Source organism: Cladophialophora bantiana, assembly GCF_000835475.1.
Source record: "Cladophialophora bantiana CBS 173.52 unplaced genomic scaffold supercont1.13, whole genome shotgun sequence".
Taxonomy (NCBI): Eukaryota; Fungi; Ascomycota; class Eurotiomycetes; order Chaetothyriales; family Herpotrichiellaceae; genus Cladophialophora; species Cladophialophora bantiana.
In genome coordinates, this window is record NW_015971587.1 from 266745 (window position 1) to 282271 (window position 15527).

Genomic DNA, 15527 nt, shown 5'->3' on the forward strand with positions numbered 1-15527 from the left:
GGTCCCTCTCCATGTGATTCCGATGCAGCACTCATCTCTGCTCGAACGACTCATTAGCTACACTCTCTGCCTCATGCTCGCCCTTCAATAATGGATAATGGCCTTGAATCTCGCCCTTTTGACTGGGTGTCGCAGGCATTTGGACTTGTGCTGGGTCGCCCGTGGGTGCAAGTGGATATGACGTTGAGGGTAATGATTCAAGATGTTTCTTGTGTTCTTCCTTGGCCTGTGTATCAACTGTGTCAGCTTTTCTATGTTCCTGGAAGCATCTTGTGCCTGTTGCCTTACATATGGTAGACCGCAGTACGTGCACCAGCAAACTTGAGGTTTGTCCAAGTTAATAAAAATTCGTGGATGCCCTAGAGGGCCACCACCACCGTCACAGGCAACGCTCTTGCCCTTGACCCAACGGACAGGTTGCTTATGGATGAGCTCAATTGCTGCGAAGGGGCGAGGCTAGCGATGTTGGTCTTAGTATGTGCTTGCGCTAAAGATACTGAGCATCAAGTTACCTGCGTCTCCATGATCGTCTGTTCGAATCTCGGACCCGTCATCGCCAACTCTCTGGGCATCTGACTCCTTGACCACGGCTTTTCCCTGTTCGGAGCCTGCATAATTCTGGCTTTCTCTCCCTCCGGCACCATCTCTTGAAGGCGGCCATCTTGGTTACCCCTCGCGTCAACCGGTATCTCATTTGTCTGGGACACATTGGGAGTCAGTTTTCGGGCGGTAGGGTCGTTGGCTTGTTCGAAGTTCTCGCCCGTTCCAGGTCCTTGTCGCAGGAGTCGTGCGGTCGTCGCAATTTGCCTCAAAGGTACCCGCACTGTCTGAGCCACAGTTCGATGGATTTGCCACCTCATGGCCGGTGCGATGGAAGCCATGGTCACAAGAGCACTGAGAGGTTGGTCACTGTTTTTGTGATTGAAATTATTGACGTCGAGCCGGAGATGGTTGAAGCTCGACCATCGACCAATCGGAGAGCTTCATGCTCCGCAGTAGTGGTAGAAACTTCACCGTAGAAATAGGGTGGAGCACTAGGTCTTCACTTTCAAGGCAACGGTCGCGCCGCGTACTGTCTGTGAATTTGTAGCACCTCCAACATCCCGTTGCAATACGTCGTCTGTGAACCATCTCAAGACAAGAACAATACCAGGAGACATCTCTGGAAAATTTGCGACGGCGATAATAACCACATCTAGACAACATGGCTTCAGGCTACGATCGTGCTCTTTCCGGTAAGTCGCTCCGGTGCATTGAATGCTATAGCTAACAAACGCAGTCTTCAGGTACTACAGCTATTCCTATCCACTACTCTTGCTAACAAATATAGCCCTGACGGTCATGTGTTTCAAGTCGAATATGCTCTGGAAGCAGTCAAGCGAGGAACCTGCGCAGTTGGAGTCAAAGGCAAAGACATCGTAGTACTAGGCTGCGAAAAGAGATCAGCTATGAAGCTGCAAGACACACGAATCACACCCTCCAAGATTGGTCTCATCGACACCCATGTCTGCCTTGCTTTTGCCGGCCTCAATGCCGACGCCCGGATATTAATCGACAAAGCCAGAGTCGAGGCGCAGTCACACAGACTTACAGTGGAGGATCCCGTTACTATTGAATACATAACGAAATATGTGGCTGGTGTGCAACAAAGATTTACTCAGAGCGGTGGTGTCAGACCGTTCGGCATCAGTACGCTGATCATCGGGTTCGACAAGGGTGACAAAGAACCTAAGTTGTATCAAACAGAGCCCTCTGGCATCTATTCTGCTTGGTAAGTCGTCCTCTCGGGTTCCAAGGATCGCCGCCTGACTCTGAGCAGGAAAGCGAATGCCATTGGTCGGTCAAGCAAAACCGTACGAGAATTCCTCGAGCGAAACCACAAAGACGACATGGACCGCGAGGCGACCATCTCTCTGACCGTCAAGTCCCTGCTTGAAGTTGTCCAAACAGGCGCAAAGAATATTGAAATTGCCATCATGGCTCCAGGAAAGACAATCGAGATGCTTCCATCTGAACAGATCGAACAGTATGTTAAGACTATCGAGGCGGAGAAGCAAGAAGAGCAGGCGAAAAAGAAACCCGGAACGAGGGCGGCTGGCTCGGCCACCTCGTCTCTCCCGACTCGGCCGCTAGCTGAGGGTGAGGGTGGAGGAGACGAATAAAGAGACAGGGCAATACCCTTCAATCGTTCTTTGCATGAGCGACTGGCGTTGTGGCAATGAACCAAATCAGTAAAATGTAACCAAATGGTAGCTTGTTTCAAACGCAAGTTGCTTTTGCTGGGTGTCTGATGCCTGCGTAACGCTATCAGGGGTTTTGAGCTCTCCATCAGACGGCAGACGGAGAGCATCCTGCTTACTGCGGCCAACTCTGTTGCAAAGAAGAGAATCGTGTTCCGCTCTTGTCCTCCTCCGTCGGGTGTCAGCCCAACCGCTCCGTTCCTCCTTTGATGTCAAATATTGATTGCTGGTTCGACTGTCTCACTCTCTCGTCTTTGATCATTCTATCACCAAAATCAACTTTGACTCGTTCCCCATGTTAGAGGCAAGCCACTTACCTCGCATCCACCCTCGTATCCCCACTCTCGACCTTCAAAGCCGCCTTCGGGGTAACCGCATCAATGACAAAATGATTGTCGCAGTTTGGACAGTACTCATCACTGGAACGATCAGCGCTCTCCCAAAGCAGTCCTTCGTTACAAAAGCCCGTTGCAACCCACCTCTCCTCCCATTCTTTCGTGTTCTTCCGAAAGGCCTTTTTGCATTTCTTGCATATAAAAGTCTAGTTATACCTATTTGTCAGGCAATGGCAGAAAAGACACGGCAGGATGGTGTATGGGACGGATTGATGACTTACCATATCAAAGCTCTGCAATAGGGGGTGGTCTTCTTGTTCAGCATGGCATTCTGCACAGTCGAACCATTTCCGGCCTGAAGTGCATTGGTCAGTAAAAGGAATATCCAGGCGACGTGAAGCATGCATACAGCATGGCGAACGGATGGATACTTGAGCATTCAAGACATGTTTACTTCGACGGCAGTTAGTCTCCCACAGTTCGCAGCTGGGGACAAGAAACCTATGTACCACATGTTGCAGATAGATCGCACAGGGGCTTGTGGTATTCGGCAACAAAGATCGTCAACGCCAATGCGTACCAAGATGAATGTTCTTCCACTTCAGAAGACAACTCTCGAAGGTCATTTTGAGACACTGGAAAAGATGTACTTGTTAGTCCACGGCTTGAAAAGTCGCGCAAGGGGCGAGTCATATCTCGGTGCACGTGTTCACCCCCTGACTCGTCAGCTTGTATTTACCCTCTTTGGGCCAACTTCACCCTTTGCACTCGCACTTCGACTTCACTGGTTCATAGACTTCTGTTTGGCATTTTTCTGACTCTTTCAACTGGGCCAGATCTAGGCATCGTTTGCGATTCGAGCTTAGGAGATGTCTCTACTCGTGCTTCTCTGCATGAGATATGGCTTCGGCTGCCACCACCTCTTGCTGTAACTAGCCGGGGCAATTCACGAGCAGGCTGTGTCTTCCGTCGCCCGGTTCCGTTCAGCACGTTGCGTCCCTCAACTGCTGCTCTGCATTCTCTTTACTGACCACATCAGCTGGCTCTTGGGTAGAGATACTACTAAAACAAATCTCCCGACTTCTTCGGCCTCTCAGGATGCAACCACAACATCGGATCCTTGAGGTCAACCCACCCCAAGAACGGCTTGGAGAGACCATACCCGACGAGCTCTTGGAGAGATTCCGGTAGTTCCCGAACTTTCTCTACCGGATTCACCAAGTATTGGTTTTCTTCTTGCCTCAAATAACCCCTTGTCATGAACGTGCTATACACCAGACGCTCTTCAGGCACAACCTGGCCAGCCTCGTTGGGCTGATCTGTCCCGTTCGCGCTGCCACCATGGAAACATCCACTCAGTATCATGAAACCGTCGCCCGGTTCAAGCTCCGCATAAAACGTTTGTGACTCACTTGGAGGGCCTGCCGCATAGTCCCAGAGATGAGAGCCAGGGATGAAGCGCGTGGCTCCGTTCCGCTTGGTGGTCTTCTTTCCTGCAACGAAGAATCCGATCCCTGCGTCACGGCCTATCTCATGTGTGGCAGCAGCTGGGTGGTAGACGTGGTGGACTATCAAAGCAAACGGGTTGTTAGCCAAGAGACATTGACAGAGTCCAACGACAACGGCTCTGCGAACGTGAAGTGTTGCTTCGGGCAGGCAGGGAAACTTACTTGCATCATCACGATGCCTGGAGATTCCTCGCAGCTCTGGTCAGCAATTCTGATTTCGAATCAAGAAGGATGAATCTGCCTAGCTCGGCAGATGTGGCCGGCGATCGAAATGATTATGTACTTACAGCGCTTGATCACGGGCTCCTGGACCAATGCTGAAGACAATAGTATTGTTCAACTGGGGGGGAGACACAGAGACCTCGTTCTTGTCGCCAATCTGCTTTGGTGTCAGCGTCCGGCTGGCTCAAAATAAATATTAATTCGTCTCACCCAGTTCCAATTTAGAGTGCTAGTCAACAATGCATTCGTCACGCCGATCCAGAGCGGATGACCGACTATGCGTTCGGCAAAGGTTTTGGATTTGCTCACCATGCCAAAAGCACGGCGGGTTTCTTTGGGGAAGAAGTCTCCTATAGGGAATTTGGGATATCAGAATTCGAGTTATTTGGACCAGCATCGAATGGCGCGTCTGCAAAACTTCTTCCCCAGCCATGATCATTCCGAGATAATGTCCAGACCAGAGGAGGGTAGACGACAGCGAGTGAAACTCACCTTCACCTCCACCTTCGCCCCAAGCGGTATCCTTGTCCAACCAAGGCCGAGTATCCTTCTCAAGACTTGCCAGTTCCTCTTCATTCAACAGACCGCGAACGACTACGCCGCCGGCCACTCGAAGTGCAGCTACTAATTCGTCTACCGTACATGTTGAGCCGTTGAAGATCTTGACTTCGGGAAGAGGTGAAGATGGAGATTTCAATTCACCACTTTGGGCCGGTTGGGGCGTGCTTGTCGGCGTTGAGAAAGCCTTTCGAACGGGAATGGGAATTTCGACGGCGGAGGGTGCCATGGTGACGGTAAGTTGTTGAAACGCACAAGACTCCTAGCAACCGAGGACTTCGATAGCTCAGGGAAGGGCAAAAATATATGAAGTCAATATATAACCATCGACGAAGAATTGCTGGGAAGAGGAAACCACATCTGCCCAACGAGCATCCATTGAAGGCAGCAATTGTTTGCTGAACCCCGCAACGAATTCGAATCTTACCTACCAATTCCGTGCAACGCATAGGTAAGGCCCGAGAGTCACCCATCGCACCACATTTCGTCGGGGATCACAAACTCTCCGCGAGGAAATCTGACGAGCTGTCTTCACGTCGGCCTATTCGGGAAAGAGAGTTCTTATCAGTGTGCAGGGTCGATGTGGGGTTCCCAAGAAGCTTGGGGAACCATGTCTGGTCGTCGGGCTGAAAGAGGAAAGAGAGACATGCAATCTTGTACAGTCGATTTAATTTGACTCTGTGCATGTGTGTCTAGGCCCTGACTCGACCTACTCAAGATTCCATGCCCAGGCTCATGTCATATGACCACGGGGAGATTGGAAATATGCGGTTGAGACACGACGACTTTATGGCGTCCTCTAGGAAGAAGACATTACTGACTTCTTCTCTTGAAACAAATTTGAACAGCAACCGCTCCAAGAATCTATTTCCTCCCCATGGCCTTCTCCACCGCCTCAAGCGCTGCCATGACCTTCTCATCCATATTCCTCCTCCCGACAATGCAACAGCTTACCGGTGCACCAACCCATTTCTCTGGCTCATATAACTCGTAGTTATACTTGTCTTGCTCGTTCATCGGAACATATCCTTCCTCTTTTTTATCCTTCTCTACATCCACAAATGTAACCGGAAATATAGCTGCCGGGTAGTCCAGCAAGTTCCATTGGCTGGTATACGGCCAATATCTTGCCGTGTCATGTAACGGCGCTGCACCCGGCGTTGCAGGACAGATGATAACGTCAACTTCCTTACCGGAGTCGGCGGTTTTACTCCAGTGAGCGGCATATTCCTCGCGGTAGTTGTCTCTTTCAACGCACAGATCCCAGTATTCGTGCATGGTCCGATTCTTGACGTTCGGTTGCTCCTCAGTGATGAACTTGATCAGCGGGAGAATGGGTTCGTCAATCTCTTTCAGCGGCGCCAGAATCATTTCGCCGCCGTCTGGGAAATACAGACCCGACACGATATCCCAGGCCTTGTCATGCTTATATGGCTCCCAGTCGACGACTTCCATCCCCGCCGCTTTACATGCGTCGGCGACCATCTTCAAGGCCCGAATCATGGGAGGGTGGGGTTTGACCACTCCATCGGACCATTCAATGGCAATCTTGAGAGGCTCAGTGAGCGTTTCGGGGGTCCATTTTTTCACTGTGAGAGATGGATCATATCGCCATGGCTCGTTGTCCAAGATGACTTTCATGAACAAATTGATTGTCTCCCGGCTCTGAGTTAGTGGGCCAAAAGTTGCGAGGATGGAGTCTTTTCCGTCCATGGTGTGCTTCATCCCTTTCAACGGGATGCGTTTCGAGGTTGGCTTGAAACCATAGACACCACAATTGCTGGCTGGTGCTCTTACACTGCCTCCAATGTCTCCACCAAGTCCCTGCCAGGCGTTTAGCAAGATCCGCTCGCCGAAATATGGGAGTGATTGGAAAGGTGTTCCCCGGGGACAGAACGAAGGCTGCGGAAAGGGCGTGCATCGAGCAAACAATACGACTTACCCAAACGCTACCACGGAATCCAACAAGAGCACCTTCTCCGCCGCTACTGCCACCTGGTGTCAAGTTTCGATTCCAGGGATTGACTGTTCGTCCATAAATATTGTTTTCGCATTCAAGAGCCATCAAAGTCTGAGGCCCAGTGGTCCGAACGTAAAAGACGCAACCAGCATCATACAAATAATCGTTCAGCGGATTTCGGGCGCAAGGCTGGCCAATCCACGCCACGTAGGAAGCGTGGTTGGTCTTCCCATTCATCCCATGATGCTCTTTAACCTATTGGTACAGGTCAGTGTCTTCGCCGCTAACGCAACACTGGCTTTTCACTTACTGAGATGGGGAGCCCATGAAGCGGACCGACAGGTTCAGGGAGGGAGTCGAGATACTTGGCCCTCGCAACAGCCTCGTCCCACATCAATTCAGTCACGCAGTTGACCTGCAACAGGCACCGTCACTCAGTATCGATAGGTCAGCAACTCCAGCGCAGAAAAATATTGCATACCGCGTACTGAGCCAGAGCAGCCCTCCGCAAGAATGCCCTGGTTAGCTCTTCCGACGTGAGCTTCTTGCTCCGCAGCATCTGGAGGAGCTCAATCGCGTCATAATTCTGGGTGAGTTCATATTCACGTGGTGTGAGATACTGCTTTGGTAGATCTTGAGAGGAAAGTGGTAGAGGATCTGGGAGAGGCCCAAGCGGAGGATCAACTTTGCTCAGAGTCTCGTCGCGATAGTCGCGCGCGCTTTTTGCTTTCTCAACCCACGGTTTTGAAATCATTGTTGCGAGAGGAATGGGAGTGAAGAGATGGTCTGTACTACGTTCAAGGAGCCTGACTACTCTGGTTGGCAAGATGTAACTGACTTGACCAGTACGTCTTCTGTTGGCAACAGAGCGAAAGGAGGTCCCAGCTCAATGCCTGGATATCTACCATATTTCCAGCTGACGAAGCCTCCAGCCGCTGAAGCTGGCCCCTCTCCTGTGCAACGCGCAATGCTAAGATAACATCTCAACCTGTACAGAGACCGAGATAGACAAGAAGCGGAGTATCGCGACCGGCAAAAGGCCGCCCTGGTATCTGGACCTTTTGCACTGCTGTCATCACCAATGGCGACTCCGAGATGCAGATTAAAGGCATTCACAAATACCCAGGGACAGGAACGTGCTGTTTTTCGCTGATGTCGATCAGAGAACTGCCTCAAGGGAAACGCCAGGTTAGGAAAGAGAGATGAGGGCTGATCCCTCGATGCAGCGTTATCCCTCGAGTGGACCCTGTGACCGCACCATTGGTTCATCTTTATCGTATTCAGTTCCCCCAAACCCCTGGCGCCGCTTGCCGCCCTTTTACCATCATTGGCACCCGCTGCTAGGTGGCTGCGTCTTACAATGTCGATCTCCCGGTCTACTACCTTCTATCAAATCGTTCCGCTCCGCATGGTGAGGCCGGATCACGGATTTCGAGACGCACATCAGCGGCATGAACAAGGGGACTAGACTGCGGTCGATGTACGAACGAAGCCGATAAGAGTATGTTTGCAGCCTTCCGCTATCACTATTGGCCGCGAGCGAGATAATCAACTTTTGATATCCTTGCGTTCATAGCCTTCCCGGCAACGACTGAGCCGGGAGGATGACTGCGACAAGCTGGAACCTCTGTACAAGGCGAACGGAAGATATAAGGCCGGGAATGTTGCTCCTTTCCGCCCGCGTTGACGCCTGAATCCGAACTTCTCCAAGCCCACACAGTACGCGACATCGACCAAAAACCCAGGGTCTCCTCCTTTGCCAGAGCGACAAGCATCAAGTCGTAACCGAGCCCCAAATCCGACCGCCCGCCATGAAGTTCATAGAGCCTTCCCTAGGGAAGGGCAGGTTTCGGCTGAACAGACCAATCAACCAAAACTTCGTGGTCGGTGCCATCCTCTTCTGCCTCCCTGGTATCTACCTGGCATTGACAGGTCTCGGTGCCGGTGGTGGACGTCCTTCGTCGCAGACAGTGGCTTCCACAACCAATGCGGTGTTGTATGGACTGTTCTGCCTCTTCGGCTGGATCGGAGGCGCCATCCTCAACTTAGTCGGACCAAAGTTGACCATGGCCTTCGGAGCTCTTGGCTACCCTCTGTACGTGGGCGGCCTCTGGTACTTTGACCGACAGGGTCACTCTTGGTTCCCGTACTTTGCCGGCGCATCGCTCGGTGTGACCGCCGGCTGTCTCTGGACGGCGGCCGGGTTTGTCCAATTTGCCTACGCAGAAGAAGACCAGAAGGCTCTGGTAGGTTTGAAATCATGCCCAAACTGTGCCCGTTGCATTTCAATCCTGACTACTCACAGTTTATAACCTGGCAATGGGTCTTCACATCCTTTGGCGGCACTATCGGCAGTCTGATCGCCTTCGGGGTCAACTTCCACCAGACCGAGTCCACCGGTGTGTCGAACGCCGTCTACACTGTCTTGTGAGTCTCACGTGGCCTTTCTTGTTCGGAGAGAGACTTTTCTTCTTACCAGTTCATGGAGACAGCATCGTCATCATGTGCATGGCCATTGTGATTGCACTGGTCTTCATCATTTCGCCTAAGAAGGTTGTCCGCGATGACGGCACCCACATCGCCATCTTTACGCAGCCGCGAGTCGTGGACGAAGTCAAGGGTCTCATTCTGTGGTTCACCGATTTCAAGATCCTCGCCTTGATTCCCGGCATCTTTGTTGCTGAGATGAACCTCGTGAGTCTTTCCCCTCCTTTGGACCATTCTCTTCCCCTTTCCCCTTCTCGAGCACAAGAAAATGGCGGGCAAGACTCCCCCGCTCACAAGGAAATCAAAATCCAGGCTCTCCTCTCCAGCATCAACGGATACTACTTCAACCTGCGGACGCGGTCGCTCAACAATGTTATGTTCCAGTTCATCATGATGCCGTGTCCGCTGCTCCTGGCGTACGTCATGGACACGAATTATATCAAGTCGCGCCGGACCCGTGGCATGATCGGCGCCATCATCGTCGGCACGATTTGCCTAGCCACCAATGCTGGGCTGGCGGCGTGGATCACTCACAACGACGTCAACCGCCAGACCAACACTCCCCCGGGGGTCGACTGGTCTGACAGCGGGTTTGGGGCCGGGTTTGTTCTGTACCTGCTATCCGGTAAGCCTCATTGATATCAAGCCACCAACGATAGGATCCACAAGAGTCCCATCATTTCTCCTCCCTTCTCACCGAACACAAAACTTCCTAGCCACCCACTAACACCAAACCTCAAAACACTCTAGGAATCATCTATGCGACCTACCAAATCGTGGTCCAGTGGACGTTGGGCGCCCTGACCAACGACCCGGTGCAGTGCTCGCGGCTGGCGGGGCTGTTCAAGGGCACGACCTCGCTGGGCATGTGCATCTCGTTCGTGCTGGACTCGAAGAACGTGTCGTACATCGATCAGCTGATCGTGCAGTTCACGCTGTACGCCGTGGGGCTGGTGTTCCTGCTGGGCATTATCTGGTTCTGCGTCAAGGACACAAACTACTTCCTCGAAGAGAACGTCATCGTGCCGCACCGGTGGGAGGAGCGCGCGCGCATCGAGGGCCTCGTCGCCGACGAGCAGATCGAGCGCGAGCACCAGAAGGAGATGATCGCGCAGAGGGGTGTCGCCGTCGATGCCAAAACGGTCGGCGAGGTCATTGAAAAGGGCATCATGCCATGAATTAGTACATGGGTCGGTCGGCTGGTCTCGTCACAATGGCTGGCTAGCTGTTTGACTCGACGGCGGGACTGAGGAGAATGACCGGATTACATAGAATCAAGGGGACCATCCTAGATCTATAACTAGACGACTGAGCAAGGCCGTTATTGCTGGGCACCCATGGAAACGCGGCGGGGAGGTAGTCCCCGAGCAAGAAGCGAGAATCGAGCTGTACTATTACCTGCGGCAGTAAAGCTGGGTAGTCGGCGCCTTTATTCCAAGACAGTGGCCTTTGCCATCCCATTCTCAAGCAAAGTGGCCCCCTAGCCTCCCGTGCGGATCATATTTCTTCTTGATCTCCTTCAACAGGGGGTAATTCTCCCCAAATATCTGTTCCACAGTGAGTCAGTTAGTCAGTCGGGGTCAGTAATCGTGCGCATACATATATGGCTGTGCGAAGGATACAACTCAGGGGGCAGACATACCGCCTCAATATCATTAAAAGAGTTGATGAAATTCGGGATATAGTCCGCCTTAGTGTGGGTGGGGCTGATCTCGAAAGGGGCTTCCGCGAGAGCCTTGAGCGAGAGAGCATCAGACTCAGGGGAGCCTGGAAACGAGCCGGTGCCGAGCTGGAGGATGTGTCTGTTGGCCGTGTGCGGCCAGGCGGTGTCCTGGCGAGAGGAGATGGAGGAGAATGCGGGCTTTTTGATTTTTGCATATTCAGAATGATGTTGGAAAAACAACGGAGAGATAGAGAGAGGCTCGATAATACGTACAGTCTGCATGATCTCGATCAATACGAATGCCCCGGCACTCTGTCGGGAATCTTTAGCAAGCAGTTCGTTGAACCACTTCCAAGAGCGAAAAATGATCTCTTCGTCCAGGTTGGGAATCGTTGCGCCAGACATCCAACTGTTCGTCATGCCCATAGCCACTCTGAGGTTGTCTGGCACGGAGAACAGTCAGTGTTGAGTATAACAGACCGAGAGACTCTCACCTTGCTGCTGATTCGCTTCAGCGAAAGTCATGGTCCGTGTCTTATCCACTGCACCCTTAACTGCTAATGCCCAGCCGAAGCCTTCGTCGCTGCGGCCATGGGCTTCGCCATTGGCATCGTAGACCACGATCATGATGCCCGGAGCAGGATTTTGACCGGTAAGAGCCGCATGGGCTAGGTCTAGACAAAAGACGTGCATGGCCATCTTCGGATCTCGTGTTCGGCGTGTGAAATCCGACACAGCTTTGGCGAGTTCCGGGAGCGAATCGTTCGGGAAGACAATGTTTCCTGTGAAGATTGAACTGGTGTATTTGTGCACTCGCAACTTCAAGGCAACGACCACTGCTCGAGGGCGTTAGATATCTCAGGTTGAGAGGCACAGTGTGGGTGAACCTGCCGGCAAAGCCACCTCCCCCGCCACGAAGAGCCCACAGCAATTCCGGTTCTTTCGAAGCCCACAATACTCGCCCATCACTGGTGACGACTTGTGCGTCGAGCAGATTCTGCGGGTCAGAAGCAAGCCCGAATTCCGAAGACGCCCAAGAGATACCACCTGCTATAGTGCTGCCGCCAACACCGACAAAGGTGCATCGTGCGCTCAACGCTGATGGATATGAGAAACACAATTTTCGAGGGTCAGCGAAAGTTTCTCACCTGCGTAGCCCGGCCCATGTTTTTCAAGCTTCTGATCCACCTCTCCCCATGTCTGGCCAGCACCGATGGTGATAGTCTCGGTATAAGAGTCGAATTCGAACCCGTCGAACGCGGCCAGACTGATCAGGACATCCTTCGCGGAGCTTGAGCCAACGCCCCCCGACCTGACTGCAAAGTCCAATGAGGAGTCATTTAAATATGCCAAGACCCGTGAGAGTCGCTCCACCGATCTGGGGCGGACGAGGACTTTCGGATTCAGATTTCTTTGTGCTGCCCATGTTTTGGACTCTTCAATATATAATTGAGAACTTGGTAGTGCTAGCTCATCACCCTCCACGAGTGCCTGGAGCTCGGAGACCCAAACATGGGATGCAGCCATGTTGGAAGTTGGAATAGCGGACGAGAATGAGCGTGCCTCAAATCACGATATGTCTTTTAGGAGGAAGTACTGAAAGACAAATCTTCCGGGAGACCAGACATCTTTATATGCGAGAGGTGGCTCAGAACACCGATTACCTGCATCCACTTACCTTGCCCCATGACGGATGCATATTACACCAAGCGGATTGAGTGGCGGATGTAAGGTCATGATCAATAACCTGAAACGAGATCACTGAAATGGATCTGGGACTCTGCAGCTTGTCGAGACTGGAGTTTGGGTGGTAACGGCCAACCCCAAAACGGCAAAACGATTACATTCCGCAGGATGCCTAAGAGAGAAGCGGGTGTCATTAGAGGGATGGATAGTCCCAACGGCAAGATCGACGGTACGATTGACGCAAGACATGAGCGGAGAGACGGTGTATGCACGGCATTGTTGCATTCGCAAGGGCAACTATGTGATAGCATGGCAGAGGGTAGCTCTAACATTGAGCAAGGAAGTCGAGGTGAAGAGCGGACGGGGAAGCCGCGAGTCATATCTGGATCACATGATCTAATACACGATTCAGAACACACAGCGATCTGATTGGTCGGCCTGGTATGGCCTGGATCTAACTAATCTCTGCGTGCGGGGCTGCTCTTATCAACCTACTTGATACGCCTTGGTACCTATCAACCACTCAGTCCGGACCTGACGACTCCATACTTCTTCTCGTCCTCCCCAGCCTCGAGTGTTACCAGGGCAATCATGTCTGTAACCACCTGTTCGACCACGGCGACGCGCTTGAATCACTTGACCGGTAAGAGGACCAACTCGTTAGGGTGGGCCAAGTCCGACTGCCACACGTGCTCCTCGCTCCGCCGTTCTTGTGATCGGCGGCGGCCTCGGTGCAGTGCCTGTCTTGCTGACGGCGTGATATGTGCCGGCTATGTACAACAACTGAACTGGGAGAGAGGTGCCTTGAGAGTTGGGAAACGGCGACCCAAGGAGTTGTCCGAAAGAGCCCAAGACGTCCAACCGGAGGAACCAGCTGTGCCACTCCCTCGGCCTTCGACCTACACCTTTGTCGACCAAACCGTGTCACAAACGCGATCGAGACGAAGATCGAGGAACAATTCGAGATCAAGCGAGATGAGTATTGCGGTCTCCAACGCTGCAGAATCCGTGGTCGGCACGACTGTCTCGAGTGGCGCAGAATCTGTTTCGTCTGCATCTCCATCCTCGACCTGGTCGGCCATAAGTCCCAGCACGCCTCCTCTGGTTGACAGTGGCCATCATCACGAACTCATTCTCTGCCCGCAAGTGAGCCGTCACCCGGGAGATATCGAGTGTGCGTTATCGTTCTTCCATTCCTGCTTTGCCAACACCACGCTCACCTTCCCGGTGAATGTCAACCCTTGGCGGGCCTGCCTTCCTTCAATCCATGACGACTTCCCTTCGGTACGCTATGCCGCCGCGGCTCTCGCCAAGCGTCAACAAGCGCACTTTGACAGAAAACCTGAGAGTTCTTCGATCTTGCGCCTCAAGTCTCAAGCCTTGTCCATCTTCGCGTCGCACCTGAACGATCTGTCTTTCGAGTGTGGCCTGAGTACCGTGCTTCTGCTTATCGGCCTCGATTATGCCGAAACAGGTGTGTCTAATTGGAACATCCACTTGCGCGGCGCATACCGCATCCTTGAATCTCATGGCGGCATCCGCCTGGCGGAGTCACGGCCAAACCTTCGAAGTCAGATCGCCATGTTGATCTGGTACGATGTCAATGCTGCGTTGATCTCCAGGTGCGGACCTACGTTTCCGAGGAGTTATATCGAGGCCCTCATGGCATGGCAAGACGATGGCGAATGGAGCATTCTGGGTCTCAACGGTCTTCCGGACGGCATGTTCCTCGACATGCACGGTCTCGCTGTTGCAGCCGCCCATATCGAATCTGCAGACCCAGAAGCACTTGAAGTCTTTCGGAAGAACATTCTCAGTACCGAGATCAGCATGAAGCAGGGGAAATATCAGGCCCTTATGTCCGAAGTCTGGCGGTTGGGCCTCCTGTTATATTTTGCCCGGGTGTTTCCGCAATTCCAAATCTACGATGTGGCGGCAACAGATCACCTCGCTGTCAGAGACACGTTCACGATGCTCGACCATAGCGCCGAGTGGGACCTTGAGCCACACTCGGTGGCTGTTCAGATTCTCGCCATGGTGGCAAACATTCCCTCACATAGCAACTTCCAAAAACAGTGCCTGATGCCCATTGTCCTGGCTGGGTGCGAAATGTCAAGTGCCGAGTGGGTGCTTAGGAAAATCGCCATCGAGTACTCTGAGCGGTGGAAGCAGAAAACAGGGATCTGGATCTTTGATTCGGGCCTAGAGTTCATGAGAGGTGTGTGGGCAAGGAATGACATGGCCATGCTCGGCAAAGCAGAGGATGAAGTCGACGGGTCCTGGGTGCCCTGGACAGAGATATACCCGCCAAGTGCTGAATATGGCTTTTTGTTTGGATGATAAACACGAAGTGGGTTGGTCAGAAATACGCTAACCATCATTTCAAGGATGTAAGGCACACAGCATTTGTCAAGCCGGTCCTCCCCCCCCCCCTCCCCTCCCCCCGAGACAGACCTCATCAGGTCCCTCGCGACCTCATTTGGGGGGATTTGAGTTGTGATGCCCTGCTCCACGGTCTCGACATTCTCGTCAAACCCTCTCAACACTTTTCAAAAGACAATGGGCAGCACCAACATTGTCCTTGTCTCGGCAAAGAACAAAGACGCGCAGCAACGGTGTCATGAAGAAGGTCGCAGAGGATATGCACGTGTTGGAGGAACAGCCGAGCGGAATGGTAGCTCAATCAAGAACGAACTGAGCCTCTGATTGAGCATCGTGCATGTACTCATGGTCGTGCAAGCGGCATATATTTCGAGATGTCGAGCTGAAAGTCCGTCTCGGGAGTTGCGGGAGGTCTAGTCCACCGACGAAATGGTACGGGGCTATCTATGTTAGCATGCATTTGCCAACGAGGAACGGTCCGGACTA

The 15527-nt window shown here is 52.6% G+C and overlaps 8 protein-coding genes across 8 annotated transcripts; 3 read left to right on the forward strand and 5 right to left on the reverse strand.

Annotated features, from left to right (window-relative positions):
* Nucleotides 1-31: 31 nt before the first annotated feature.
* Nucleotides 32-881, reverse strand: Z519_08466 (uncharacterized protein; the record flags this gene model as incomplete). Its single annotated transcript, XM_016766194.1, has 3 exons — nucleotides 32-226; nucleotides 289-456; nucleotides 513-881. The coding sequence occupies 3 exons, from the start codon at nucleotides 879-881 to the stop codon at nucleotides 32-34; spliced, it is 732 nt and encodes a 243-aa protein (XP_016617352.1).
* A 323-nt stretch (nucleotides 882-1204) lies between these two features.
* Nucleotides 1205-2162, forward strand: Z519_08467 (proteasome subunit alpha type-4; the record flags this gene model as incomplete). Its single annotated transcript, XM_016766195.1, has 4 exons — nucleotides 1205-1235; nucleotides 1280-1286; nucleotides 1331-1771; nucleotides 1820-2162. The coding sequence occupies 4 exons, from the start codon at nucleotides 1205-1207 to the stop codon at nucleotides 2160-2162; spliced, it is 822 nt and encodes a 273-aa protein (XP_016617353.1).
* Nucleotides 2163-2421: 259 nt separating this feature from the next.
* Z519_08468 (uncharacterized protein) lies at nucleotides 2422-3201 on the reverse strand (the record flags this gene model as incomplete). Its single annotated transcript, XM_016766196.1, has 5 exons — nucleotides 2422-2503; nucleotides 2558-2659; nucleotides 2720-2781; nucleotides 2857-2930; nucleotides 3156-3201. 5 exons carry the CDS (start codon nucleotides 3199-3201, stop codon nucleotides 2422-2424), a joined length of 366 nt encoding a protein of 121 aa, XP_016617354.1.
* Nucleotides 3202-3637: 436 nt separating this feature from the next.
* Nucleotides 3638-5092, reverse strand: Z519_08469 (uncharacterized protein; the record flags this gene model as incomplete). The annotated part of the gene is made up of 5 exons (XM_016766197.1): nucleotides 3638-4143; nucleotides 4246-4262; nucleotides 4371-4462; nucleotides 4516-4655; nucleotides 4798-5092. 5 exons carry the CDS (start codon nucleotides 5090-5092, stop codon nucleotides 3638-3640), a joined length of 1050 nt encoding a protein of 349 aa, XP_016617355.1.
* A 635-nt stretch (nucleotides 5093-5727) lies between these two features.
* Nucleotides 5728-7577, reverse strand: Z519_08470 (uncharacterized protein; the record flags this gene model as incomplete). The annotated part of the gene is made up of 4 exons (XM_016766198.1): nucleotides 5728-6687; nucleotides 6806-7078; nucleotides 7134-7238; nucleotides 7305-7577. The coding sequence occupies 4 exons, from the start codon at nucleotides 7575-7577 to the stop codon at nucleotides 5728-5730; spliced, it is 1611 nt and encodes a 536-aa protein (XP_016617356.1).
* A 1057-nt stretch (nucleotides 7578-8634) lies between these two features.
* On the forward strand, nucleotides 8635-10488 carry Z519_08471 (uncharacterized protein; the record flags this gene model as incomplete). The annotated part of the gene is made up of 5 exons (XM_016766199.1): nucleotides 8635-9069; nucleotides 9129-9250; nucleotides 9316-9517; nucleotides 9623-9935; nucleotides 10061-10488. The coding sequence occupies 5 exons, from the start codon at nucleotides 8635-8637 to the stop codon at nucleotides 10486-10488; spliced, it is 1500 nt and encodes a 499-aa protein (XP_016617357.1).
* A 285-nt stretch (nucleotides 10489-10773) lies between these two features.
* Z519_08472 (uncharacterized protein) lies at nucleotides 10774-12500 on the reverse strand (the record flags this gene model as incomplete). The annotated part of the gene is made up of 6 exons (XM_016766200.1): nucleotides 10774-10857; nucleotides 10953-11171; nucleotides 11247-11416; nucleotides 11468-11792; nucleotides 11848-12071; nucleotides 12122-12500. The coding sequence occupies 6 exons, from the start codon at nucleotides 12498-12500 to the stop codon at nucleotides 10774-10776; spliced, it is 1401 nt and encodes a 466-aa protein (XP_016617358.1).
* A 750-nt stretch (nucleotides 12501-13250) lies between these two features.
* On the forward strand, nucleotides 13251-14999 carry Z519_08473 (uncharacterized protein; the record flags this gene model as incomplete). Its single annotated transcript, XM_016766201.1, has 1 exon — nucleotides 13251-14999. One exon carries the CDS (start codon nucleotides 13251-13253, stop codon nucleotides 14997-14999), a length of 1749 nt encoding a protein of 582 aa, XP_016617359.1.
* Nucleotides 15000-15527: the final 528 nt, after the last annotated feature.